Here is a 23,623-nt window from a genome sequence, read left to right as displayed (position 1 = left end):
TGCAGTGTGTTTCATTTTCCTTGTAATACTCTAGTAATAGATTAATTTAGCATATCTAAACTCACTCCATTCCAGAATGTGCATTTTCTCAGACTATAGTAGTAAAATATCAAAGTTGAATCTTTGTTTTTTCTGTCTTCCCATAGTTGCATAATAAATGTGCTTCACATCTAAAACCTGAATGTGACTGTGGACCTTTGAAGGACCATATTTTACCACCCACATCAATCTGCCCAGTAGTATTGGTGAGTTGTCCATATGTTTATTTCAGATGTAATCTTCTGTTGTAATTAATGGCTGAGACAATGCTGGTACTGACTGCCAGAGGATTTGTTAAATTCACAGGACTGTGAACCTTAAACACAACGGGTAATTCTGGCTGATTAGTTCATGCACAGTAGTGCTTTATCCTCTGTGTATTGCCTTTTCCTTCATGTGAGAATGAACTTTCTGTAGGGCATATTATAACTGAAGCTGACTCAGGTTTTATTACTTAGACTGTACTTACCAGAAACAGTATAGGCAGAACACTTCTACATTTTACATCTTTTATAGATCCAACTTCCCAGAATAATGAAGTTATTCTTATGGACAGTTTTTGCTTGGGATGCATATTGTATATCTGCAATGCTGAGGTCTCTGATCTAAGCCGGAGGTTACCTAGAATGATGACACTGGTCTTGCAGTAAGCTATGCATCAATGTTATGGTATATTTTATTCTGCAGTAGTGGACAGTAAATTTATCTGTCCGCAAAAACAATAACTCAATTCAATGAAAATAAAAATGCATTCTATATATGTAGTTGGTACTGAAAAGAGCTGAGCATCTTATCATGAGAAAGATACCTTTGGAATTAATTTATGTTATCAGAGATTAAAACAGATGTTATATACTAATGAAATCATAGCATCATCATATAATAGAACAGATGTGTGGTCCTCTTAATTTAAATATATGTTATAATAAAAGTAAGAAATTTCAGGACTTAAAGAATAATTTATGGTAGTGTGAGAAAGTGAGAAATTTTACCTTCTAATCTTAAAGCTGTTTCTGATTAATAAGAATATTTGTGTTTGTTGTAAATTATCTCTTTTCTGAACAATACTTTTGGCTGTTCATTTGTCAATCTGCTAAGGGATGAATGCTAGACTTTGATCTTCAACGTGAGTAAACTGATAGTCTTCCATTGCTCTCAGTGAAAGTAAAACAATGGAAAGCTGGCTATAATATTTATGAAATATTTTTGCATATTTATGCAGAGTCATAAGAGTAGTTATGTGGTTTATCTGTAATGGCATTTTGATATTAGCTGGTCATGTTCTGAATAATAATTGCAAAAATGTTAGGTTTGTCAGATGATTACATTTTGCATTATATTATTTAATTTTCAGGATTTTAGGTCATACTTTAAATGTAGAAATTCTGTTTTTGCTATTTGGGAGTTTTTGTTTCATTGTTATATATTGTTTGCCATTCTTATAAACTGAATAAACCTCTGCATGAAATTTCATCTTCAATTATATTGGTGTAATTCCATTTCCTCTTCAGAAGAGGAAGACGTATAGAGGAATTAAGATTTTTATTTCACAAGTTTAGTTAAGTTGTTTAGAGGATATATAAAACCACTCTAGAGTCAAAATCATCCTTGAATAGATTAGTCTTATCTGCAAATTTTGAAGGCATAAGCAGAAATAAATGTGTTTTCCTGTATCAGAATCATGTTTCAGTATTCCATACTAATAATGTAACATAAAACATTTATTTCAGCACTATGTTTGTATATTGTTAAGAACGGAAAATACATTTTGCTGTGATTTAACGGGAACTTTATAATTTTGTAGTATTTTTGTTCACCTAGTAGCTTTTTTTCAAAAATGCATTAAAATCCTGAGTATACCCATGTTACAAATAATACATCGGTGAAAAAATTCCTCTTAAAAATGATTACTTACAGCGTACGTGTTGTTTATCTCAGTAATTTTTTTAATTAGTTTCTCCCATTTTCTGTTAAGGGGTTTTCTTTTGAAAAATGTAGATGTGAAACCAACACTTTCATTAATGGCAATCAAAACAGTGAATGTATGGACACTGAAATTGTCTAAAGATATAATAGTAAGAGTGTCTGTTAATAGAAATGATGTGGTAAGACATAGCAAATCATAAACCTGACAGTGGAAGTTTTTCATCTAGGACATAAAGTTAGCTTCAATGATCATCTAAACAATAATATACCTTGAAAATACCTCGCAATGTTACTTCTATGCAGAAGGCAAGAAAAAGCCGATTACCATACTGGCACAATGTTACAGTGCCTTTCACAGCACATTTACCCTTGAGTACTTAGAGGTATCAGAGAAGAAAATATCTCTTTTCCGCTGCTGTGTTTTAGCCCTGGCAGTCAGCTAAGCTCCACACAGCCACTCACTCACTCCCCCTGGCAAGATGGGGAAGAGTCAGAAAGGTGCAAGTGAGAAAACTCATGGGTTGAGATAAAGACAGTTTAACAGGTAAAGCAAAAGCTACATGTGCAAGTACAGCAAAACAAGGAATTCACTACTTCCCATCAGCAAGCGGAAGTTAAGCCATTTCCAGGAAGTCAGGGCTCATCACATGTAAGCGTTGCTTAGGGAGACAAGCCTTAACTTAAAAATCAAACAGATTTTTGGCCAGCTGGGGTCATCTGTCCTGGCTGTGTCCCCTCCTAGCTTTGTGTGCTGCTCGTCCGACTCACTGGCATGACAGTGGGAGAAACAGAAAAGGCCTTGATCCTGTGTAAACACTGTTTAGCAACAACTAATACATTGGTGTTCCAACACTGTTTTTATAACAAATGCAAAATGCAGCACCATACAAGCTACTATGAAGACATCAACTCAATCCCAGACAAAAGATGTATACTCCCATAGAAGTTAAAGGAGTTGTGGGAAAGACAATATGGCACGTGGAAAAATCTTGTATCTTTGATCTCACAAAAGCTTTGGCCTCCCTTTCATCTGTAACTTTGGAAGTCCATACTTCTTCTGAAAAACTGTCAAAGTTCATCTCTGACAAAGATGTCTTCTCATAGGTTTTCTTTCAAGAGTACAGGCAAAATCACTTCCCATCTCTTTATGGAACTAAGAAGATTGGTATATTTACCTCTTTCTCATCCAACATGTGTCATTTTTTTTCAGTTCTTGTGACGTCTTAGATTCTTTCTGCTGTCATGAAAGGATTTTTATTTTTTTTTCATAAATTAAAGCTAAAACAGCACCATATATTATACCAGAGTTACGAAACTGGCCTCTCAACTGCAATTTGTTGTCCAGGGCAATAATGTCCATTTTTTCCACTTCCTAATACTCAGAGATATCCAAAACCACTGCTGCAACTGTGAAAAATAAATAGAAAAATTGTCTTTCTTTATCTTAATATCACAGAGGATAGCATTTCTTTTCCCTATAAACATAGTCAAGAAATAATGGGGAAACTCATGCAGTAGATATTGTGTATATTGTGAAAGAATCACACATCTATCTAGAGTCAATACCATATAAAGATTTCTCATATTTCACTGCAGTACTTTAAAAGTTTTAGTGGAATGTAGTCTGTGAACTTTAAAACTAGTCCTTTTTACTTTCTTGTTTACTGTATATAAGGAATGTACAGCGAAGTTTTTTGCTTGAGTTAAATGAGTTTTGTTATAAACTGTGTGTGGGGATCTCAAGTGATAGTCTTTTAATAGATGTCAGATACACTTTAAAGCTACTCTCTTTTATTTCAGTAACATTTTAATTAATTCATACTGATTGAATAAATGTACATTGAGACTTGTTTCCTAATGAGGGCACATTTAGAGGAAAGGTTTTGCATCATTCTGATATCCTGTGGGTAATTATATTCTAATTATATGGTGGGGGGAAAAAGTCTATAACTCAGTGCTGATATTGTTCATTGGACCCAATTAATTACATGCACATAATGAAAGTTCAAGATAAGGTTGACTGGCAGTGAGTTTAAAAATCTTTAACTCAATTGAATCCTAGCCTACCAAGAGTACAGAATTAGATCATAACCATGTTAAAAACTGGGTATTGGAATGAGATGAGTGAGTAGTGAAGAAAAAATGTTGGTCTCTCCTTATGATACAGCTCATCCCTTTCTCCCCCCCCCCCCCCTCCCCCCCTTTAAAGCTGAAAGGGAAAAATGCTGCCATACCTTTTGCCTTATTCATTTCATGCCATCCTTTACTTTACTCCATTTATTGATGAACACATAAGATGTTCTAATTCTTATTTATGTTTGTAGAAAAGTAATTAGATTTTTCTATTTCCAAGCAAAATAGATATAATGACAAATCAACCAATAAAATCCTACTATTTAATAGATGTTTACATATTTAATAATATATGATGATTTTGATTCTCTTATCATTAACGTGAGTTCTAGAATGAAGTTTTTTTACTAGATTTCTAACATTGGTTTTGTAAACTATAATTAAAACTGTTAATTGTGGGGGGAAAAAAAGGAAGTAATGGGATAAATTGTAAAACGTAAGGTACCCTGAATACAGTGTGAGCAGTACTATATGGCAGTTACCACTGTCTCCATAGTAACCAGTTTATTTCAAAGGGGGGGGTGGGTCTGGTGGAATATAGAAGGCAAGAAGTGAACAAAATTAAATTTGAAATTGGATGTAATTCTTTGTGTTTGATTTTCAACTTCATTTTTCAGCACTCTGGAAGATATTGGTCATCATGATAAAAAGTTTGGAACAACTCCCTTTGTACCTTTTCTTTTATAAATTAATTAATTTTTTCTTTTGTCCAGTGAAAATGCTAAAAATGTTTTAGGACAAAATCATATAAGCATAGATTTTATATGTAAAATAACTTTGTATATCATAGAGTAAATTTATTTATACACATCCAAATTTAAAATACCATCGTAAGTAGAATTCACTTGACCTCTTATTTTAAAACATAATTAGTTGTACATTTTGGTTTATTTGATTTGGGTTGGGTTTTAGCATTTCATTGTACAAGAACATAAAAGTTCAAAAAGTCTTTTGGTTATAACTAGTTCTATTTAGGCACATAAAACAATATACACAACAGATGACATGTTTTAGCTAAGCAGTATTCCTTGTGCAACTAAACAATATACATTTCAATCAGTAGCTTCAAATTTCTGTGATATTGTATAAATATAGCAAACATGTTGAGATGCTGGCAAAAACTAATACAGATTTAAAGCTGAAAATTTTGTACAAGAATTTCTTTCCCTAGCAGTATTCAGAGAGACTAAATAGCTTGTGCATGCACTATAATTGCAATTAAATTGTAATTGTAATTAAATCAATAATTTTTCCATGTCTGATCATACATTTTAGTATTATTATTTATATTTAGTATTAGTATTATATTTCCTGTGAGATAGGTAAATGTTACATAGGAAAGCAGAGATGCAGAGAGAGCAAAAGGGAATTAGCAGTTGTTGGTTGAAGAATGTGCCTTCTTAACCCGTCTTAACCCCAAAAGTTGTGGATGCCCCATCCTTGGAGGTTTTAAAGGCCAGGCTGGATGGAGCCTTGGCCAACCTGATCTAGTGGGTGGCACCCCTGTCTATAGCAGGGGGACTGAAGTTAGATGATCTTTAAGGTCCCTTCCAATATGAGCCATTCTATGATTCTTACAGGTTTTTTAATTGCAAAATGATTCGTTTGTTTTTGTTATAGTAGAGATCAGTTTTAACTCAGTTGAATCCAAGCTTAACATGGAGTGCGAAAAGTCAGTGTAGCGTGTTTATGAGCAACCAGATTCTTTGAAGCTGAGTTCAGAAACATAAGCATTAAGCTGTTAGATACCACAAAACCAGTTATTTCAATATATATGAAGTTCATGAAGTTCCACAAATCTGAGTGCAATGTCCTGTAACTGGGTCGGGGCAGACCCAAGCACAAATACAGGCTGGGCAGCGAATGGATTGAGAGCAGCCCTGAGGAGAAGGACCTGGGGTTTGTGGTTGATGGAGAAGCTCAGCATGAGCTGGCAGTGTGTGTTTGCAGCCCAGAAAGCCAACCCTATCCTGGGCTGAATCAAAGGAAGGATGGTCAGCAAGTCGAGGGAGGTGATTCTCCCTCTCTACTCTTATGAGACCCCACTTGCAGTACCACCTGCAGTACTGCATTCCGCTCTAGGCTCCCGAGCACAAGAAGGACATAGACCTGTTGGAGCGAGTCCAGAGGGGCCACAAAGATGAAGAGCGGGCTGGAGCACCTCTCCTATGAAGACAGGCTGAGGGACTTGAAGTTGTTCAGCCTAGAGTAGAGAAGGCTCTGGGGAGACCTTATAGCGGCCTTCCAATACCTAAAGGAGGCCTACAGAAAAGCTGGGGAGGGATTCTTTGTCAGGGATTGTAGTGATAAGGCAAGAAACTAAACTAAAAGAGAGTAAGTTTAGATTAGATATAAGGAAGAAATTTTTCACTATAAAGTAGTGGTGAGGCACTGGAACAGGCTGCCCAGAGAAGGTGTAGATGCCCCATCCCTGGAAGTGTTCAAGGCCAGGCTGGATGGGGCTCTGAGCAACCTGGTCTAGTGGGAGGTGTCCCTGCCTGTGGCAGGGCGGGGTGGAACACAATAATCTTTAAGGTTCTTCCAACCCAAACTATTCTGTGTAGGCAAGGGTGTATGGAAGTCTAATAGGAGAGAGAGTAAGGAATAACCTTAGGGACAGACAGTAGTGATGAGTTGTGGGCCGGCAACTAGATATAACTTAAAATGATTGAATGGCTGCCATTTCAGTTTATCAGCATCTTATTATTTTAACATTGAACTGTGTTTGCCAAACAGATAATTAGTTAGGAAGATACATTTTCCTCCAGGGCAATTATTAATTTCCTTCTGACTTCAAAGAAATGAAAAAGCTTTTAGTGTATATAAGCACACCATTATATTTCAAGTCTGTTTTAGATTTGCAGAGAACTGAATCTGCAATATCATATGCATCTGAAAAGGAAAAAAAAAAAAAACCATTTTTTTTTAAATCTGTTTTAATTGTTGTGCCTTTACCTAATATTCATTAGCCAGATTTCCACACACTGAGAAACATATACAATCCTAAATGGTCTGGGTTGAAAGGGACCTTAAAGGTCATCTAATTCCAACCCCACTGCCATGGGCAGGACACCTTCCACTAGACCAGGTTGCTCAAAACCCCATCCAACGTGGCCTTGAACACTTCCAGGGATGGGGCATCCACAGCTTCTCTGGGCAACCTGTGCCAGTGCCTCACCACTCTCTGAGTAAAGAACTTCTTCCTAACATCTAATTTAAACCTACCTTCTTTTAGTTTAAAGCCATTACTCCTTGTCCTATCCCTAAACCCCCTATCAAAGACTCTAATAGTTTTTTCTTGTGCTGGGGGCCCCAGAGCTGAATGCAGTACTCCAGGCAGGATCTCACAAGAATGGAGCAGAGGGGAAGAATCACCTCCCTCGATCTGCTGGCCATGCTTCTTTTGATGCAGCCCACAACCCCTTGATTGGCTTTCTGGTCTGCAAGTGCACATTACTGGCTCATGTTCAGTTTTTCATCCATCAGTATCCCCAGATTCTTCTCAAAGTGCTGCACTTTATCCACTCATTGCCCCGTATTAATGTTTGGGGTTGCCCCAAGCCAGGTGCAGGACTTTGCACTTGTATGTATATTTTTAAAATAGTTTTGCAGCTCTTTTGTCTTTCTTTGACAGTGTATGTAATTGCTTACTATAGTCCAAGTTTATCTTAGGTTGCAGGTTAAATGATAAGTCTTGGTCCTAATGCTGGGGAACATTGATGCTAATATTTAACAGGTGCAAAATATAAGGCAAGATATCTTCAACCAACTAAATAAACTGAGGCCAACATGCTAAATAACAAGTACTCGATAGTGATTTTTCTGTGTGATTTTTACATATTTAAGATATATTAAGCAAGCAACATAATGTATATAAACTCACCATGTAATGATTCCATGTTCAAAGCAGTCTTGTTTTTTGTCAAGAGAATTATTTTAGAGAGTATTCTCAAATAACAGTCTGCATTATATATTATAGCATTGTCCTTTTTCACATGTTTTTGGTATCAGTATTATGAGTGACAAGATACCTCCTTCTGACTGACACATATATATATATATATATATATTTAATAGCAAATGTTTCTTACCATGGCTCTCAGGTAAATTGGAAGTTCTTATATTTCCTTTATAATTCAGGCATGTGCAGCTCACTGGACAGTTATTCTTGGTAGTGAGTAGGTCACTAATCTTGTCCACAGGAATACTTTTAGCCCTTGGATGTAAAGCTGCACCTCTGTGAGCTTTCAAGGCATCATGCTATGGTGTCCTAATATTGAACCTGCCGATCAGTGTATACACATGGTTAGAGCTGGAAATGCAGTGATAATTTTATAAAGTAACTATTTTAGCACATCTGAATCATAGTTCCATCTAAATCATAGATATGATTGCTCTCCAGGTTTTTTGTTTGTTTGTTAAGGTTTTATGTTGTTTTTGTTGTTTTTCTCTAGTTTTCAGGTTGTCTGACTCTTTGATTCTTTTCAGGTATTGTGTAAATATGGACAGAAATTACATGGAATGGAATTTTTTTAAACAGGTTCTTGAATACAACATAGGTTTACAAAATGACAGTCTAGGAGTATTTGATCTAATATTTCATTGCGTACTAAAGGAGAATTTTTGTATCCCTTGGAGAAACCCAGGTCTTTAAACAAAGTAGTTCCTAGGAATCATGGAGCAAACTTTTAAAAAGATCAACCTCACCTTCCTCCAATTTCTTTAAAAACCACTGAACTTCAGTTTTGTATTCAAGTTACATATTTAAACTTCCATGATCTTCTTCCTGCATATATTTGAGGATACCTTTGCATGGGATTCTATGGATTCCATCTGATCTGCCATGACTAGATTCTCCTGATCAATATGTCTTTTGCACCCCCACTCCAGATTTGGAGTTTTGAGTATATGTCTTATCCATAGGCATATGGTATAAAAGAGGTAATTATACAGAAGTCATCTAGAATTTTCAGTAATTACTTGACAAATTCTTTAATGATACTAACTATTTAGTAAGGGTTTTACAATTCTTCTTAGTGTATAAATTCTTAAAAAATATGTTTTAAATAAATCTCAGTTGTGTTCAAAACAATTAAGAAAATACAGATTCATACAAATTGAATAAAAGACAAGGTGAAAAAAAGCAATTTTTGCTGCATAGGAAATGGATTCCATGTCAGCTTTTAAAATGCAAGCATATTGCTACTTAGTAAGCGATGAGTTGCTGTTGATCTGTTTTTTCATGAATATGATATTTCTAAATCTCACTTTTGTGTAAGGATTGTAACTGTGTATGCAAAAAAAGGGTTGAAATACTATTTGAGGATGAATGTTGTGTAGTTTGTCCACTGTAGCAGAAGAAAGCTTTTTAAATAAGATTCCTTACTTTGAATGAGGATTCAAAGACTTAGTAGATTATGAGTGCTCTCCAACTACCAAGCATCTCATTTTACTATATGAAAGAACATAGTATATTCTTCAGAATATAATTCTTTCATACAATAAAATAAGATGCTTGGTACTTAGGGAGTACTCTTAAACCTGAGGTTTTCTAATATTTTCAGCTGCTGATAAAATGATCCCACACATTATTCCATTAATATGAATTACATAATATGACAGCCAAAACACTGGGGGATTATGGTTGTGCAAATGTGTGTGTGGGGGGGGCGGGGGGGGTGGAGAAGGAGAGAGAAAACCACTGTGTACATTTGTTGTTGAGTACAACTGCTGCAAGGTAACATTCCTTGCAAGAGTTCTCACCATGCCCTTTGCCATCCCAGCTGTTCAGTATTTCAGTCTAACATTCTCTTTTTCCAACAGACGCTACCTACTTTAGGAGGTTTGCTCCCTGAGGTGCGTAATGGGAGGAATCCATGTGGGCACGAGTACTAACAGATCATAATACTGTACATTATTCTTGCTAAACAGTGCATTTTGGGGCTGAACTAAAAATCTAGACATGGTGTTCTGTGTTGTCATTTGAAAGGCCATATTTCATTTATTAATTCTTTAATTCTTATTTGGATGAAAATTGGATAGATCATTGGATAGATGTCTTAGCTGACAGTGATCTCTGGAGCAGTTCTGAATGGTAGAAACTCCTTCCTCTCAGTTAATAGATAGTGACTTCAAAGTGAGAGTTCAAGAGAAGAAATGAGGGCATGAGAGGTGGAAAAATGGGTGGAAAAGATTGGTGTTGTGGTAAATACTACTTTGAAAGGTATGTGCTCTGGCATATACCAGAAGAACAGAAAAGTGTAATTCTTTGAGCCATCAAAATGTACAATAGCTTTTAAAATGCTGTATTCAGTATCTCTATCAACCTCATGCATGTTCTCTAAACAAAATGATTCACAAACACATAATCATTTTGTACGCTTTGATTTAAAAAAAAAAAAGATATTAAATACAGCATAATTGTTGTGTAAACATTTCTTACCTTGAAAAATAAATTTTTGCATTTGTAAAACCATTTATTCCATGCATGTCAAATTTGTCTTAACATTGCTAGAACTTGTGGTATATTGTCCAGATATGATTTTATTAAACTGTTATCATCTCATAAGAAAATTACACTGTTTAATTCCTGACAGCCTTGGATATCTTAATAATGTAGTTTCTGAAAGTTACTCAGTTATGTGCAGGTGGATGAGAAAGCCATATTTCTATTTCATATATAAAACACAGTATCAGTACAAGATAATTTAAAAGAGTATTTTTAATGGAACTGGAAATCTTTTTGTGTTCCATTAATAGAAATACTTTATAGAGTCAGGTTGTACAGTATTGTATTATTTCATATAAGTTAGAAGTCAGATCCTCACTAGTGTGACACATCTAAACATGTGGGATCTGTAACTAGGAAATCTAGAATATCTCAGAAATCTGAGAGCACTTAGTCTACATGGTGTCATATGTTGTGGTATCATATGTAAAAAGAGAGAGGTGATAGGAAATACTATTTTTGCTCTCTTTGGAAAGTAGACCTTCATGGATAATGACACCAAATATCCATATCTAATTTTTTATAACTCTCCAGAGAATTATATATCATGAATATGTTTTTCTTTATATTGTGTAAGGTGTATGGCCTAATTTTTCATAGTCACTGCTTAAGAGAAACTGTCTTGGTCTGTATGGCAAGCAATTGTTTTGCTTATGGGACAGGTGATATAAATAGTGTAAGGCATCCTGACAAAAAATTTTTTTGAGGTAATTTTTACTAGATTTTGCTCATTAATGATGGATAACAGCAGTATTGGTCATTGGCATCCTTTATGGAGAGACAGTTCTCAGCAAGGTGTAAATACATTTCCTCTAAGTTAAAGACAGTTTTTGGTGCCACCCTTTATAAGGTCTCTCTTGAATGGTGTTTTCTGCTTCTTTCTGTTATCTTTTTCTTTGAACTGTCACAAATATGTTTTTTTGTTTGTTTGTTTTTTTGTTTTTAGCTTAACATTTATCTAGACTTTTTAAAGCCCTCTCTCCATCTATATTATTTTTGTTATGAATCATGGTTTTGTACTAGCCATGTGTCTGCATTACTGGTGTATGATTTGGTTTCTGAATATTTTGTAATACACAAGAGAGAGTTTTGGCCATATAACTTCAAGTAATATTAAATTATGTTTAACACTATATACTCACTTTATCTAAAATGTCTTGACTTTTAAGAGTAGTTAGTCACAAAATTGTTTGAAACCCCAAATCTACCTTTTACATATGTAGTGAGTTATAAAGCTTCCTTCACACTGGAGTTTCATACTGTCTGTCCTCAGACTATTGGCACTAACCAATATCATTGTGCATTAATGTTTGTGAATTAACACAAATGTTTGTGTTAGTTCACAAACATTATTCGGTATGGATGTCTTGTCCTAGTTATTTTTTAATAATCATCAAACAAATAAATGCAGGGTTGCTGATTTCTTAGGTAGTTTTGAAGGTTAGGGCTGAGATGTGTTGCTTTAGTTGCTTCTACTGTTTTCTTTTTAAAGCAATAATATTGTAGTCTATATGCTTGGACTTTCTTTTGAAATGGTCAAGTTATTGAAAACATCCAAGTGTTCAGTTAACTAACCTCTTAGGAAGTATTTTTTTTTTCCTGTGACATAAGTTTTTCAGTCCTTTTATAAACAATGTGATTAGATTGCCAAAGTTCTGCAAAGCACCTTATTTGCTACCCAAAGCAGACAGGGATGACTTGGACCACTATTTGCATCAGGACTAGATTGAAGCGGGGTTGTTTTCCAAATTTAAGGAAATCAAAGATGATATAAAAACAGTGATGGCCCACATCTGTGCTATGGTGATGCTAGAAAGGCACTGTATTAAACTGAGAGTTATTCCATTCCTCCCAGGGAATCTGTTACAGTGTTTCTTAACCAGTTGAAACTGCTGCAGAAAGAGTGGCATGGATTAATTGCTTATGCAATCCCTTAGGTTTTATCAGAGGTACCACAGAGGTGGATTTGGCCTGGTGTGGAATGTAAATGGTAACATTTAATGAACTATGGACCGGGTACAATTGCAGGGGGTGAAACAGTGCCCTTCATGTTCCATTTTAGTGTCGCAACCCTATCCCCTGACTAGTTTAAAACCTCCTTGCACTTGAGAAGTGAGGAAAGTGACTGGAGTGCAGTCAGGATTGGGTTTGCTGATTCTATTTGACAAACATCTGCTGTCTTAATGCATGGTGCATTTTTGGACAAGCTGAAAGGACATGCTGGGAGCAGTTTATAAATAGGAGAAATGAGATACAAAGAGCAAGGGCAATTGTTTGTTTGTTTGCTTTGTTTTGTTTTCAGAGTTTTCTGAAATGACCTGACAACAATTGAAATTATGATTACAACAACATACTTCTGAGCTTTCATCTTTCATCTGCTGTGTATCAGCATCAAAAGTTGCCAGTTGCTTAGAATCTGATGTAGAATTAGAACTTCCACTGATTTATTTCTGATACAAAACATGTGTTTTATAAAAAGCTGCTTTAAAGTTCAAACTCTTAAAGACAGTCAAATGACTATGGTACATTTAGAACAAGTATATTTTTCCATAAGCGGTAAAGTACTCTTAAAGCATCTAACCTTTGCTAGCAATTGGGAAGAGATTTTGAAAAATTACTGATCCGTTATCACTATGCTTGTTAAACTATTAAATATGATTGGCTTTCCAGTTTTCAGAATGCCAACCTGGACCTGGTAATGTCAGATTATCTTCACATCACATTAATTTGTATTGTGGCTGCACACTTTCATCCATCTGCTGCCTAGTCATTGTGGAATGTCCAGGCACATAGATAGATGTTATGTGAAGTGGACAGACATTGTGTAGTAACTTGACTGAGATCTCGTTTTCATTAAAGCAGAATCTGACATTGCTCTCTAGTCAAAAAACAACCTCTATAGAGGAACAGTCTTAGTTACAGTTGAATAGAGTTATATAATGTGTTAAAATGTTCCATTTTCTTTCTCTCTTTTTTTTTTTTTTCTTCCTATTTTTTTTCCTGAAGGAAAGACAGGCAACAGTGAAAAAAGAGAAGGGTTGTCCCCAGCAAATGAACAAACTGGGAGAACGAAACAAAATGCAAAGAGCAAATTCCGTCACCGTAGATGGACAAGGTCTTCAGGTGTGATTATTGTTATTTTAATTTTAAGAAGATATGTATATGACGGCAACAGTAGAGTGAACAATCTTTTTCCTATACATTCATTCCTCTACTATTGCAGTATTATATATTAAAAATATAAGAATAAGGTAAATTCTTGTTTCTACGTAAATCCTCTGTTTTTTGTGTGGTTGATAGGAATTCCTGGGATGTTAAAAGGGGAGTGCAAAATAGCTCTAAAACACTTGTATTGTGGGTGAAGCTAAGCTTGATGTTTTCAGTATTTATCATGAAACATTGTGTGAATTCACATTATAAATTTCGGTCTATGGCTTGATTAGTGTTGACTCTTCTCATTTGGACCTTTTAACGAACAGATGGATAGATTAAATTTCAAGGATGTTATTCATCCAGGTATTTCAAAGTATGGTATTTTGCACATCAAAATAAAAGGTTGAGAAAGCCAAGTTTGGTTCAGTAGTTTGGTACTAGTAATATATCTAGAATAAAAATCAAAGACTCTTCTATTTGGAAGGAAAAATCATGTGTGATTGATAAGCCAATGTTATTGTCAGGAGGTTACTTACAGGTTTACCAGAAGCACTGCCTGAATTGCTTGACTTCTTTCCCTTGAGATACGAGTAGTTTTGAGTAAAGTCAACTTTCATGTATGTGATGCCTCTTCTTGATTTCCTCAGGAGTTAAATGATCATTATGTTAACAATGTAATAATCATTTATTATACCTATTTGACTGTTCTGTCTATCTTCTGATGTGCTACAATTGAGGTTCAGTAAAATGTAAAAGGTGATCTCATTATCATAGATCAAATGCTGAATAACTTATAACCTTTCATTATATACCTTATTGTGTCTGCTTGTTGTGTCTGAATAGAAAGACATATTTTATTGTTTCATCTTTTTAGATTAGTGAAACATTCTTCGTATGACAACTCAAAAAAAAAAAAAACCAACAACAAGTAAACACTAAAACTTATGCAGTCACATTTATAGCCTCCTATGATATTATGTTTGTTATTATCCATGGCTCTCAAGGCTCTCTTCAAATACCTGCCATCCTCACAGGCTGCATTACTGTTCACATTATTTAGGACAGATAGAGCATGAAGCAAAAGGGGCAGAGTATGTATTAACAGAATACTTAAGGTCTGTCTAATCAGACACAGTGCAAGTAGTTGTTCAAATAAAATGGTGCTAGAGGAAGCACACAGAATTTTCTAACTCTTGGTTGATATCTTTGCACTTCCAGTGAACACAACTGCTCTAGGTCATCTTTGGAATCTCATTTTGGTAGCAGCACCATGTATCATCATGAATTTTGTTTCTACCCCCTGCATTTGATAGCTTATGGTCACAGAACGTTTTCAGGGATATCCAGGTCTCTATTTCACACTCATGGGATACAGTACCTGGAATACAGTGCCTGGTTTGTTCAGAATAGTAATTTCTTACCACCACTGACTCTTTCACACACAACATGAAGTTATTAAAAACTGCTTTCAGGCATGAGATGTACTTTAATCTTGTTTCTGTGAGCCAAAATTTGTATTCCATCTTCTCTTTCCATGATGAATGCAAAGCTTAGGATTCATTATTGTTTTTGTTTATTATTCTTTGTGAAGGAGATAAAGATAGAGTGAGGACTAAGAAGGTAATGATAATTGAATGGATTTGAGGTGTTTTCTGGAGTGCTTGGTATTTTTTTGTAATCTATAAAATATTGCACAGTATAATACTGTCATAGTGGTAACTTCAGAAATAATTCTGCAAAGGTGTCTTTAATTTGCTGATTTTACTGTAGTCTTTGTTAAATAAGATTTATAAGGAGTAGTAAGAATCCATCTTATCACCAAGTATTAAATTTTTGATTGGTATCAGTAATGATAAGCCTGGTCATTGTAAAGGCTGATTGGATCCCGGAGGATACCACAGTGAAAGGCTGAGATCAGTGAAACTGTTGAAGTTTTCTTCGCTCACAGATTGTATAATTCAGGGACATCTTCCACAATGATGTAAGACTCCATAAATACAATTGACAATTACTGTTAGTATTTTTCCTAAAGGTTGTCTGGAGCAAAAAAAGTTTCTGTAGCTGATAAAAGTATGCTACTCTAATTCTTCCATAGCTGGGCAAAGCATACTGCTATAATCCTATAGTAAGCAATTTGATTTTGCAAGCATGTTCTCATTTTCACATGATCTTCAGTAATTTCTAAGAAAAATAATTTGGAACCTTTTTCAAGATACCTAACAAATCCTTGTACTACCCCTGTAAAACCTCTGTTTTAAATACGGTGAAGCTGTATATAATTTGATATAATTTGTCTAATTTGTCCGTAAACTTTTTTTTTTCCACAGATGTTCCCAAAAACTTTAAGTCAGTTGTCTCATAACTTCATAGAGATTGTCTTTAAGTCATGATAAATTAAGACCTGAAAATGTTACAATTTAATCTAAATCTTTAGTTGTGTTGTGTATTATATGGAAAAGTCTACATTATTTAGAAAAGTAGTTTAGAAGAGCTGTAAAAAAATAATTGAAAGAGACATTATTTTGGAATTGAAAACAAACTATTAGATTAGGTAGATAGATAAATAGATAGATAGATGGATATAGGATGGTCCTAAACCTACTTGTTTTAATATGATAAAGTTTTGAAATAAAAGATATAGAAGAGAGAGAAATTCATTTTTTAGTTTTCATTGAGAAAATATCATGACCAAACCTTCCTTCTATCAAGCAGCAATGAGCAGATTAACTTAGTGGCAGTGGAGATCTGCACAACTTAAAGACAATTAATCATAGTTAAACCCATTCATCTTACTTCTTTCTAACTAACCAGCATAATGATCAGGATTATTATTTCTAATTAGAGGAAGTAATAGATCATGTATAACCTTAGGATGAGTCTCATTAATTAACCTGCGTCCTGAGGGATTTCAGTAGGTACTCCATCTCTGTCACAATGAGCACCATTGGTTTACACTTAGTTCACAGGAACAAACATCATGGGAATTGGCTAAATAACTAAAATTGATTAAAACAGTAGATAAAAATTAAATATGTGACAAATTTCACTATATCCTGCAACTTGATATATGTTTCAACATACACAAATGTACTGAAACAGTATACTGTGACAGAATGTGGTGCGGGCTTGGTTTTATGTTAGGTTTAATTCCAGAGTTTGCTGGAATTTTTCCTTATTACTTGATGTATATATGATCTGAATAGGATCAGTTGTTTATGAAGTTATGGATGGAGTCCACACGGTAATGCTGAAATTCTAGTGCTACTAGAAGAAAATTTCTTTCAGGTGCTTGTTAGGACTATATGCCTATGCTTATAGGATGCCTATAGGACTCAGATAACATGTTTTTTGCTGCTGCCTTAAATTATGTTTTGTGAAATCTTCAGTTGAAAAGATTCTGTTGTTTCAGGAATTACGAATATGGATTCGGTGCAAGAACTTTCAATAAATCATTTTGAAGCAGAGACAGTCTAAGCTTTATCATCTCTGAAGCTGTTAGTGTGTGACTTTAGAGATGTTGACTTTAAACTTTTAGTGTGCTTTTTAGCATGCTTTTAAACATTCTTGTATTATTTTCGTTTGTATGAATAATCTAACTATTTTTTAAAAAGCAAATGCTAGAGAGAGATCTTAATCTGCTGTAAGTTTCTTACATTCTTCAAAGTCTGGAGCAATGTCAGTGAACACCCATGTCTTACAGCAATCTGAAATTATTATTATTACTTTTAAGGAAGGTGCTAGTTTTTAAATCTTTGTCCTTCCTTCACATTTTGTCATCTTCTTTCCTTTTTAAGTTTTCCGGCTTTCTGAGCTTTTTAAAGGAACTGATTATTATTATGTTTGATATATTTTTAAAGATGTGTGAATTCATATCATGTCAAATATTGCAGTTTCTGTCATTTGTTAAAATAATAATAAAAAAAGTATTGGGTTTAAGATTTCATGTTGCAGTATTTCATGTTTAGAGTAGTATAGCATTATTTCTTCTTCTCACTACAAAATACAATTTCTTCATGGCTTCCCTCCAGGAAATTATTCTTTTTTTCAGAATCAATAATGTATGTCTTGCATTTGAAGTTTTCTTCTCTGTTGATGGATATAACCTACATATCAGTATTGGTTTCAATGGAGTTACAGGTTAAAATGGCATTACAGCTATAAGACAGACAGCTAGCATTAAATATGTGTGTATATATATATATGTACATATATATATACATATATATCACACTTGTAATTTGTGGCAAATTAAGAAAGTTAGGAATATTGCAAATCGTATTCTTCCAAATAGATTATACAGCATAACATAGAGTTTGCATTAAGCGTTTAATTTTCTGTCTACTATAGATTTAAAAAAAGAAAAAAAAAAAAGAAAAAAAGAATGATACATGGCATTAATGAGTGGCTGTGTTATTCCTCTTTTAGATCACTCCAGTTCCAGGCACTCATCCACTTTTAGTTTTTGTCAATCCTAAAAGTGGTGGGAAACAAGGAGAAAGGTAAGGCTAATTCTCTCTCATTTGATTTATGTCATATGTTTGAAAATGATTTTTTAAGTTTTATGTATAAAAAGAAATCCAAAATAGGAGTTTTATTCCGTTATTTTATTCTGTTATGCCTCACATTTTGACATCCCATTGCCCTGTTTATAAGAGGTACAAAACTAGCATGCAGTTATAAATTCTATTGTTAAAAACTAGAATGAGCTCTATGCAAGTTTCATTTAATATCAGGAAGAGTATCTATATTCAGTGTATGGTTTAGTGTGATTTGCATGAAGATGATTTGTTACATTTTGACTTTGTATATAGTAACTTTGAAATTAAATCAGTTTTCTTTTAATTTCTGTAATAATTATGCAGAAAGTCCAATAATTTAAATTGGAAGTAGTATTCTGTTTTTTAACGTATGACTGGCCTTTCAGAGATTAGTAAATAGATTCTCCAGTCTCTCCATAAGTGAAGAGTGTAGGAAGTCACTCTTCCTATAGTGAAGAAACTTGTTGATTTCTGTTCATAGGAAGCATTCTGACAATCGGTTGAAATATTAAAGTCCAGTCACACAAACGTTAAAGATATGCCTAACTTTATATGTCAGTAACTACATTGATTTGAATTCAAAATGCTGAAGTTTATGCTCAAATGGTAGTGTATCAGAGGTATGATAAAACAGAGGTAGGTAACATTTTCCTGCTGTAACTGTTCTTCAAACGCTATTAGAAGTGTTGATTTTTCGGTGTACTTTAGAATCACAAGTAGGTGATAACATCATTGGTCATTTTTGAACAACACGCAAATCCATAGATTTTTATAGCCTACCTTACGATGTCAGTGCTATAATTTATCCTTCAAACCTAGAAAAAGTTTACAGTCTTTTGGTCAAGATCAGGCTGAAGATGACAAGTGTGGATACTGGGTGATGTGGATACCCAAAAAGAAGGGATTCAGTCTGTTTCTAAAGCTTGGAATCAAACAAATATGTCAGCTTCCCCTACCTCTTTTCCCACTTATTCCACTAGATAACTTATTTCAAAGAGTGTCTCTTAAAGTAAACCAACAAAAGGGACTAAATCCTACTAAGTAGCTGTTAGGACAATTCTAAGAGCTGAACAACATTTAACCAAAACTGCACGTGAAGACCTCTGAAAGAAGATGTTATAATTTATGAGCTGATCATTTGAACCCTGTACCTAGATATACCTATATATAGCTATATATACCTAGATGTACCTAGATATACCTATACCCCTATACCTAGATATGAGCAATGCCAACAACATGTGAAAGGCAGTTAATCTAAAAGATTCACTATAAACAATTTCAAAAACTTGCCTTTGCAATCATGACAATACACTACGAGCCAACAGGTGACACTTACAACATGAACATTTATTCTTGTTTCAGACATTGTAGTGAGACAGGAGCATTGTTGGGGGTAATGCGGTAGCACTCAGCTTGTCTTTCTTACAGTACATATGTGAAGTGAGTAGATAAGGGATCCAGTCTGGAAGTATCTAGTTGAGAGGTAGAATTGAGAGCTACACTTAATATAGTTATAGTCTTATACACAAGTTAATGAAATGCTGTTTTACAGCTTTCAGTTCCCAGCTCAGAATTGGTCACTATCTGAATGGGTTTAATGTATACAAAGGATGTCATGTAATGTTAGATATTCTCTAGGGTAAAAGTAAATTTAAAACTTTATCCCTTGTCCAAACTCTTATTTCCATTCACTTATTGCAGTCTGACACTTTTCAGTTTTTATTAATGAAACTGTTATTTGTGCCATACAGATCACAGAAGTCAGATGACTTTAAAAAAAAAATAAAATAATGACTTATACACACATAATTCACTAACATCATTACTTATAGGTGTCATTGCATACTGAAGTGTATAGCATGAGGGCAGCCAACAATTGGTAGACATAGTGAAGTATGAGAATCTCCTAAATTGGCTTTGATGCCACACAAAATAATGTTAAATTGCATACTAATGTGTCCAGGTTGCACTCAGTATTTCTGTGTTGGAAGAAACACAACAAAAGGTCAACTACATAGTCATGTAGACATATCTCGTCATTCACCAGAAAGAGGTATTATCTCATGATTTGATCTAAAACTAGATTCAAAAACATTTAAAAATATAAAAATTGAGTAGTCTTCCACTTGTGGAATATTTTATGAGGTGTTACCTTCTACCTTTTAAGTGCTATCTTTTCATATCAATACAAATAACATAGTACAATGATAAAATAAGGATGTTAAGACTACATATTGACTTGTAGATTTAACCTCAGGGAAGAAAACATTTTCAGGGAACAGTGTATATGTGATATATATATTTATTTATTTATTTATATATTTTATATATATATATTTTTAACTTTTCCTGATTTTTACCTGGCTGCTGTACAGTCAGCAACTAAAAAGGCAGGAGGAGTACCTTCCTCCCCAAAGTATTTTGGACATTTTATGTAGTGAAAAGTAAAATCATAATACATTTCAATACAAAAATAGCTTTGTAAGATGAACAGTCATGATGACTCACCAGGCTTTTTGATTATAGTGATTTTGCAACCTGGTCAGGTATTGAGAAACCTGAGCTAGGAGTAGAGGACAAGTTGCAACAAAAGCATGATTTTCACAACAGGGAGGAGGGTGACCAGATGACACCCCACCCCCCAAAAACCAACCACCCTTATTTTTGTAGATGAGAATGTCATTATCTCGACTTATTTAGATCAAGGTGATCTTTTTCTGGGAGCTGCTCTTCATTCTTTACTTAGGATTTTCTGTATTTGAGAGATCACAATAAATGAAGTTATGATTTCTAATTGACTTTCATTGAATGCAGAAAGGTTATTGCAGATACTGTCAAGACTCCAGTGTTCCCCACAGTTCCCCATATGAGATTTTATGCCTTGCCATATGGTAACCCAACCCATTTCATTGCCCTTAGTCTTACAGAGCATGCATGCATCCATCTGACAACCAGTTGAATAAATGCACTTCCCCAATAATACTCTTGCCACTTCTTTTTGTATTTTACTTTTTTTTTGTTTTCTTTTTTCCCTTCCCCAAATTTCTAAAATGCAAAGGAAGAAAACTGAGGATCTCTTTAAGGTAAACAAAGTTAGATGCTTCAGTTGTGGTTTTTGAGAGTTGAAACAGATGGGTGATGGGAAATGAATGTGTAGAAAGAATGCATTCAGAACACAAAAGTACTTTCTCTACAATAGATTATCATATCAATGTATTTTAAAACTTGAATTATGTTAGAAAGACAGAGTTTTGCAAAAGGTATAGTGATAAATATCATGTTCTTCATGAGCAGATTCATCTTTTAAAAAATAATGCTATGGTTTTCAGGGTTTATTGAAAAATAGAGTACTATGAAAATAATCCAGATGTACTTTCTTCTAAATAAAGATATTAATATTAGTGCCCACCACCTGAAATGCAAATGAATTTAAACAAGTTTGGTTTTTTTTTTGATTTAAACAATTTAGTACAATGTGTAGTCTGTATATACATAACAAATTAGAGCAGAAGTGTAATTTAATGTTTATTATGGAGAAAGTAACAAATTGGAATTAAAGTTGATGAGTTTAACACTCATACGCCACAAACAGATTTTAATTAAAAATGAGTTTGGACTGGTTCAGCAAAGCCAATCAGATATCTTCCTCCAGACACATCCCACTGTAACATGTTCTCAGTAAGTGTGCATAAAATGGACATTTCAGGTCATTTAGTCAGAAAAAAAAAGGCAAAAAAAAAGCAGTATTTTCATTTCATCCTATAGCTAGCATTCCTGTATGTCTGAGTTTAAGTTGTAACTAAGTTGTAACTCATCAAGACAGCAGCTTTCAATATTCTGTGAATAGAATGGATGAATTTAGTGCCTCATTGACAAAATATTTGATTTCAACAGAAAGAATATATATATACAACTGGCAACTAGTTAAGGCATGTAGTGCTTCTAAATACTGTTATTGTTAAGGGTAGTGCTTCTCACATAAGAGTGCTTCTAAATCATGCTGATGTTTTGCCATACTCATTACTTTGTTTTGCCCTTCCCCATTTTCCAATCTATTTACCTGACCAGCAGGTGAGTTTAAACAATTGTTTCCTTGACAAATGTGCGGTTGGATGAACTGGAGATCAGCTTCCATAAACTGATGTTTCCTGCTGACTCTACATGTAGTATCTGTGCAGTACAGGTTGATGATGTCTTTGACCTTTGTTGTTTTCAAATAACTTTGGTTCAGAGTAGCTCTTCCCTCCTACCGTATGACTAATCTAGATTTCTAATCTTTCATTTAACACTGAGACAAAATATAGAAGCGGTTTCAAATGATCTTTTTGAAATGTTTTATATCTAGGAGAGATCACTAGCATTCTTTTACTTTTGGGGTGGAGGCCTTGGCTTCTTTGTTCTCTGTCATTAAAGATAAATCAAGCCTAAAGTGGTGACATCCTGAATCATCATCCCCCAGATGATTGAAAGGATACATCCCCCAGTTGGCACAAGGTACTGACTGCTATGGCCAGCTTTTTCCCTGGTGCAGGCAACTTTACTACCAGTTTTGAATTGCCAACAGGTTTCTGTCTATTTCTTTTCTCCCTCTGAAGGAATGATTTTATTAGTTTGGAAGGTAGCTCAGTCGAACTCATCCCAAGCAGTCAGATGCAATCAGGAGTATTATCTTCAGCAGCAAAGCTGTTCATGGATAATCCCAGTTCTCTTGGCCACTTCTGCTGTAATTTTCTGCCTCCTCAGCTATGCTAGTGCAGCTGTTTTTGGGGTTTATATGAGATCAGGGGCATGATTTAAGTGTGTGTGTGGGGAGGAATGACAACAGAGAAACTTTTCTGAAGATTTCAATTTTAGCTCAAATTTGTTAGTTACCACAGAATATCCCCATTAGCAGTTACAGAAACACTTGTTTGTTGGTAAGCTGAGTCATAGGGTTTAGAACAAGCTGGAGGTCGCAGTGACCTGTGGTAGGTTAATAAACTGGCTTTGTTCATGGAATTGCACTCTGTCACAAAAAGCTGTCTTTTGGCATTACCCAGTGTTCTGTCTCATGGCTTTCAACAAATCTTCAGTCATAAAGCAACCATGTCCAATCCCTTCCTTACAAGCAGAAGCAACACATCTAGAAACAAGTAGGCATTTTGGTACCACAAACATAAAACTGGAAGGCTAAATTACCACCCATTTCCTAGTCTTGAATGGCCCACACTGTCAGGTCTAGTTACACTTTAATATGAAGACAAACATTTATAGACAATTTCTTCTTCTTCGTTAATATGAACTGATATGAATCATCAAGTTATGAATTTTACACAGACTAGCA

The 23,623-nt window shown here is 34.5% G+C and overlaps 1 protein-coding gene across 42 annotated transcripts in view; it reads left to right on the top strand.

Moving 5' to 3' along the window:
• The window catches only part of DGKB (diacylglycerol kinase beta), a 392,397-nt gene that overhangs the window by 144,021 nt on the left and 224,753 nt on the right, over nucleotides 1-23,623 (top strand). For 38 of the 42 annotated variants that reach the window (XR_013946810.1, XR_013946811.1, XR_013946812.1 and 35 more), the window contains 4 exons: nucleotides 147-245; nucleotides 9,922-9,954; nucleotides 13,613-13,729; nucleotides 18,185-18,258. Coding sequence is in view for 37 of the 42 variants with exons in the window: in XM_080580909.1 (XP_080437035.1) it covers nucleotides 147-245; nucleotides 9,922-9,954; nucleotides 13,613-13,729; nucleotides 18,185-18,258 (323 nt within the window). In the remaining 5 variants the exon portion in view is untranslated. The remainder of the gene's footprint in view (nucleotides 1-146; nucleotides 246-9,921; nucleotides 9,955-13,612; nucleotides 13,730-18,184; nucleotides 18,259-23,623) is intronic. The other 4 variants (XM_080580918.1, XM_080580922.1, XM_080580921.1 and 1 more) reach the window with 1 other exon arrangement.

The sequence above is a fragment of the Anser brachyrhynchus genome (genome assembly GCF_964034855.1).
Source record: "Anser brachyrhynchus genome assembly, chromosome: 2".
Taxonomy (NCBI): Eukaryota; Metazoa; Chordata; class Aves; order Anseriformes; family Anatidae; genus Anser; species Anser brachyrhynchus.
The sequence above is the reverse complement of the archived record's forward strand: the minus strand, read 5'-3'. Positions and strand labels throughout refer to the sequence as shown.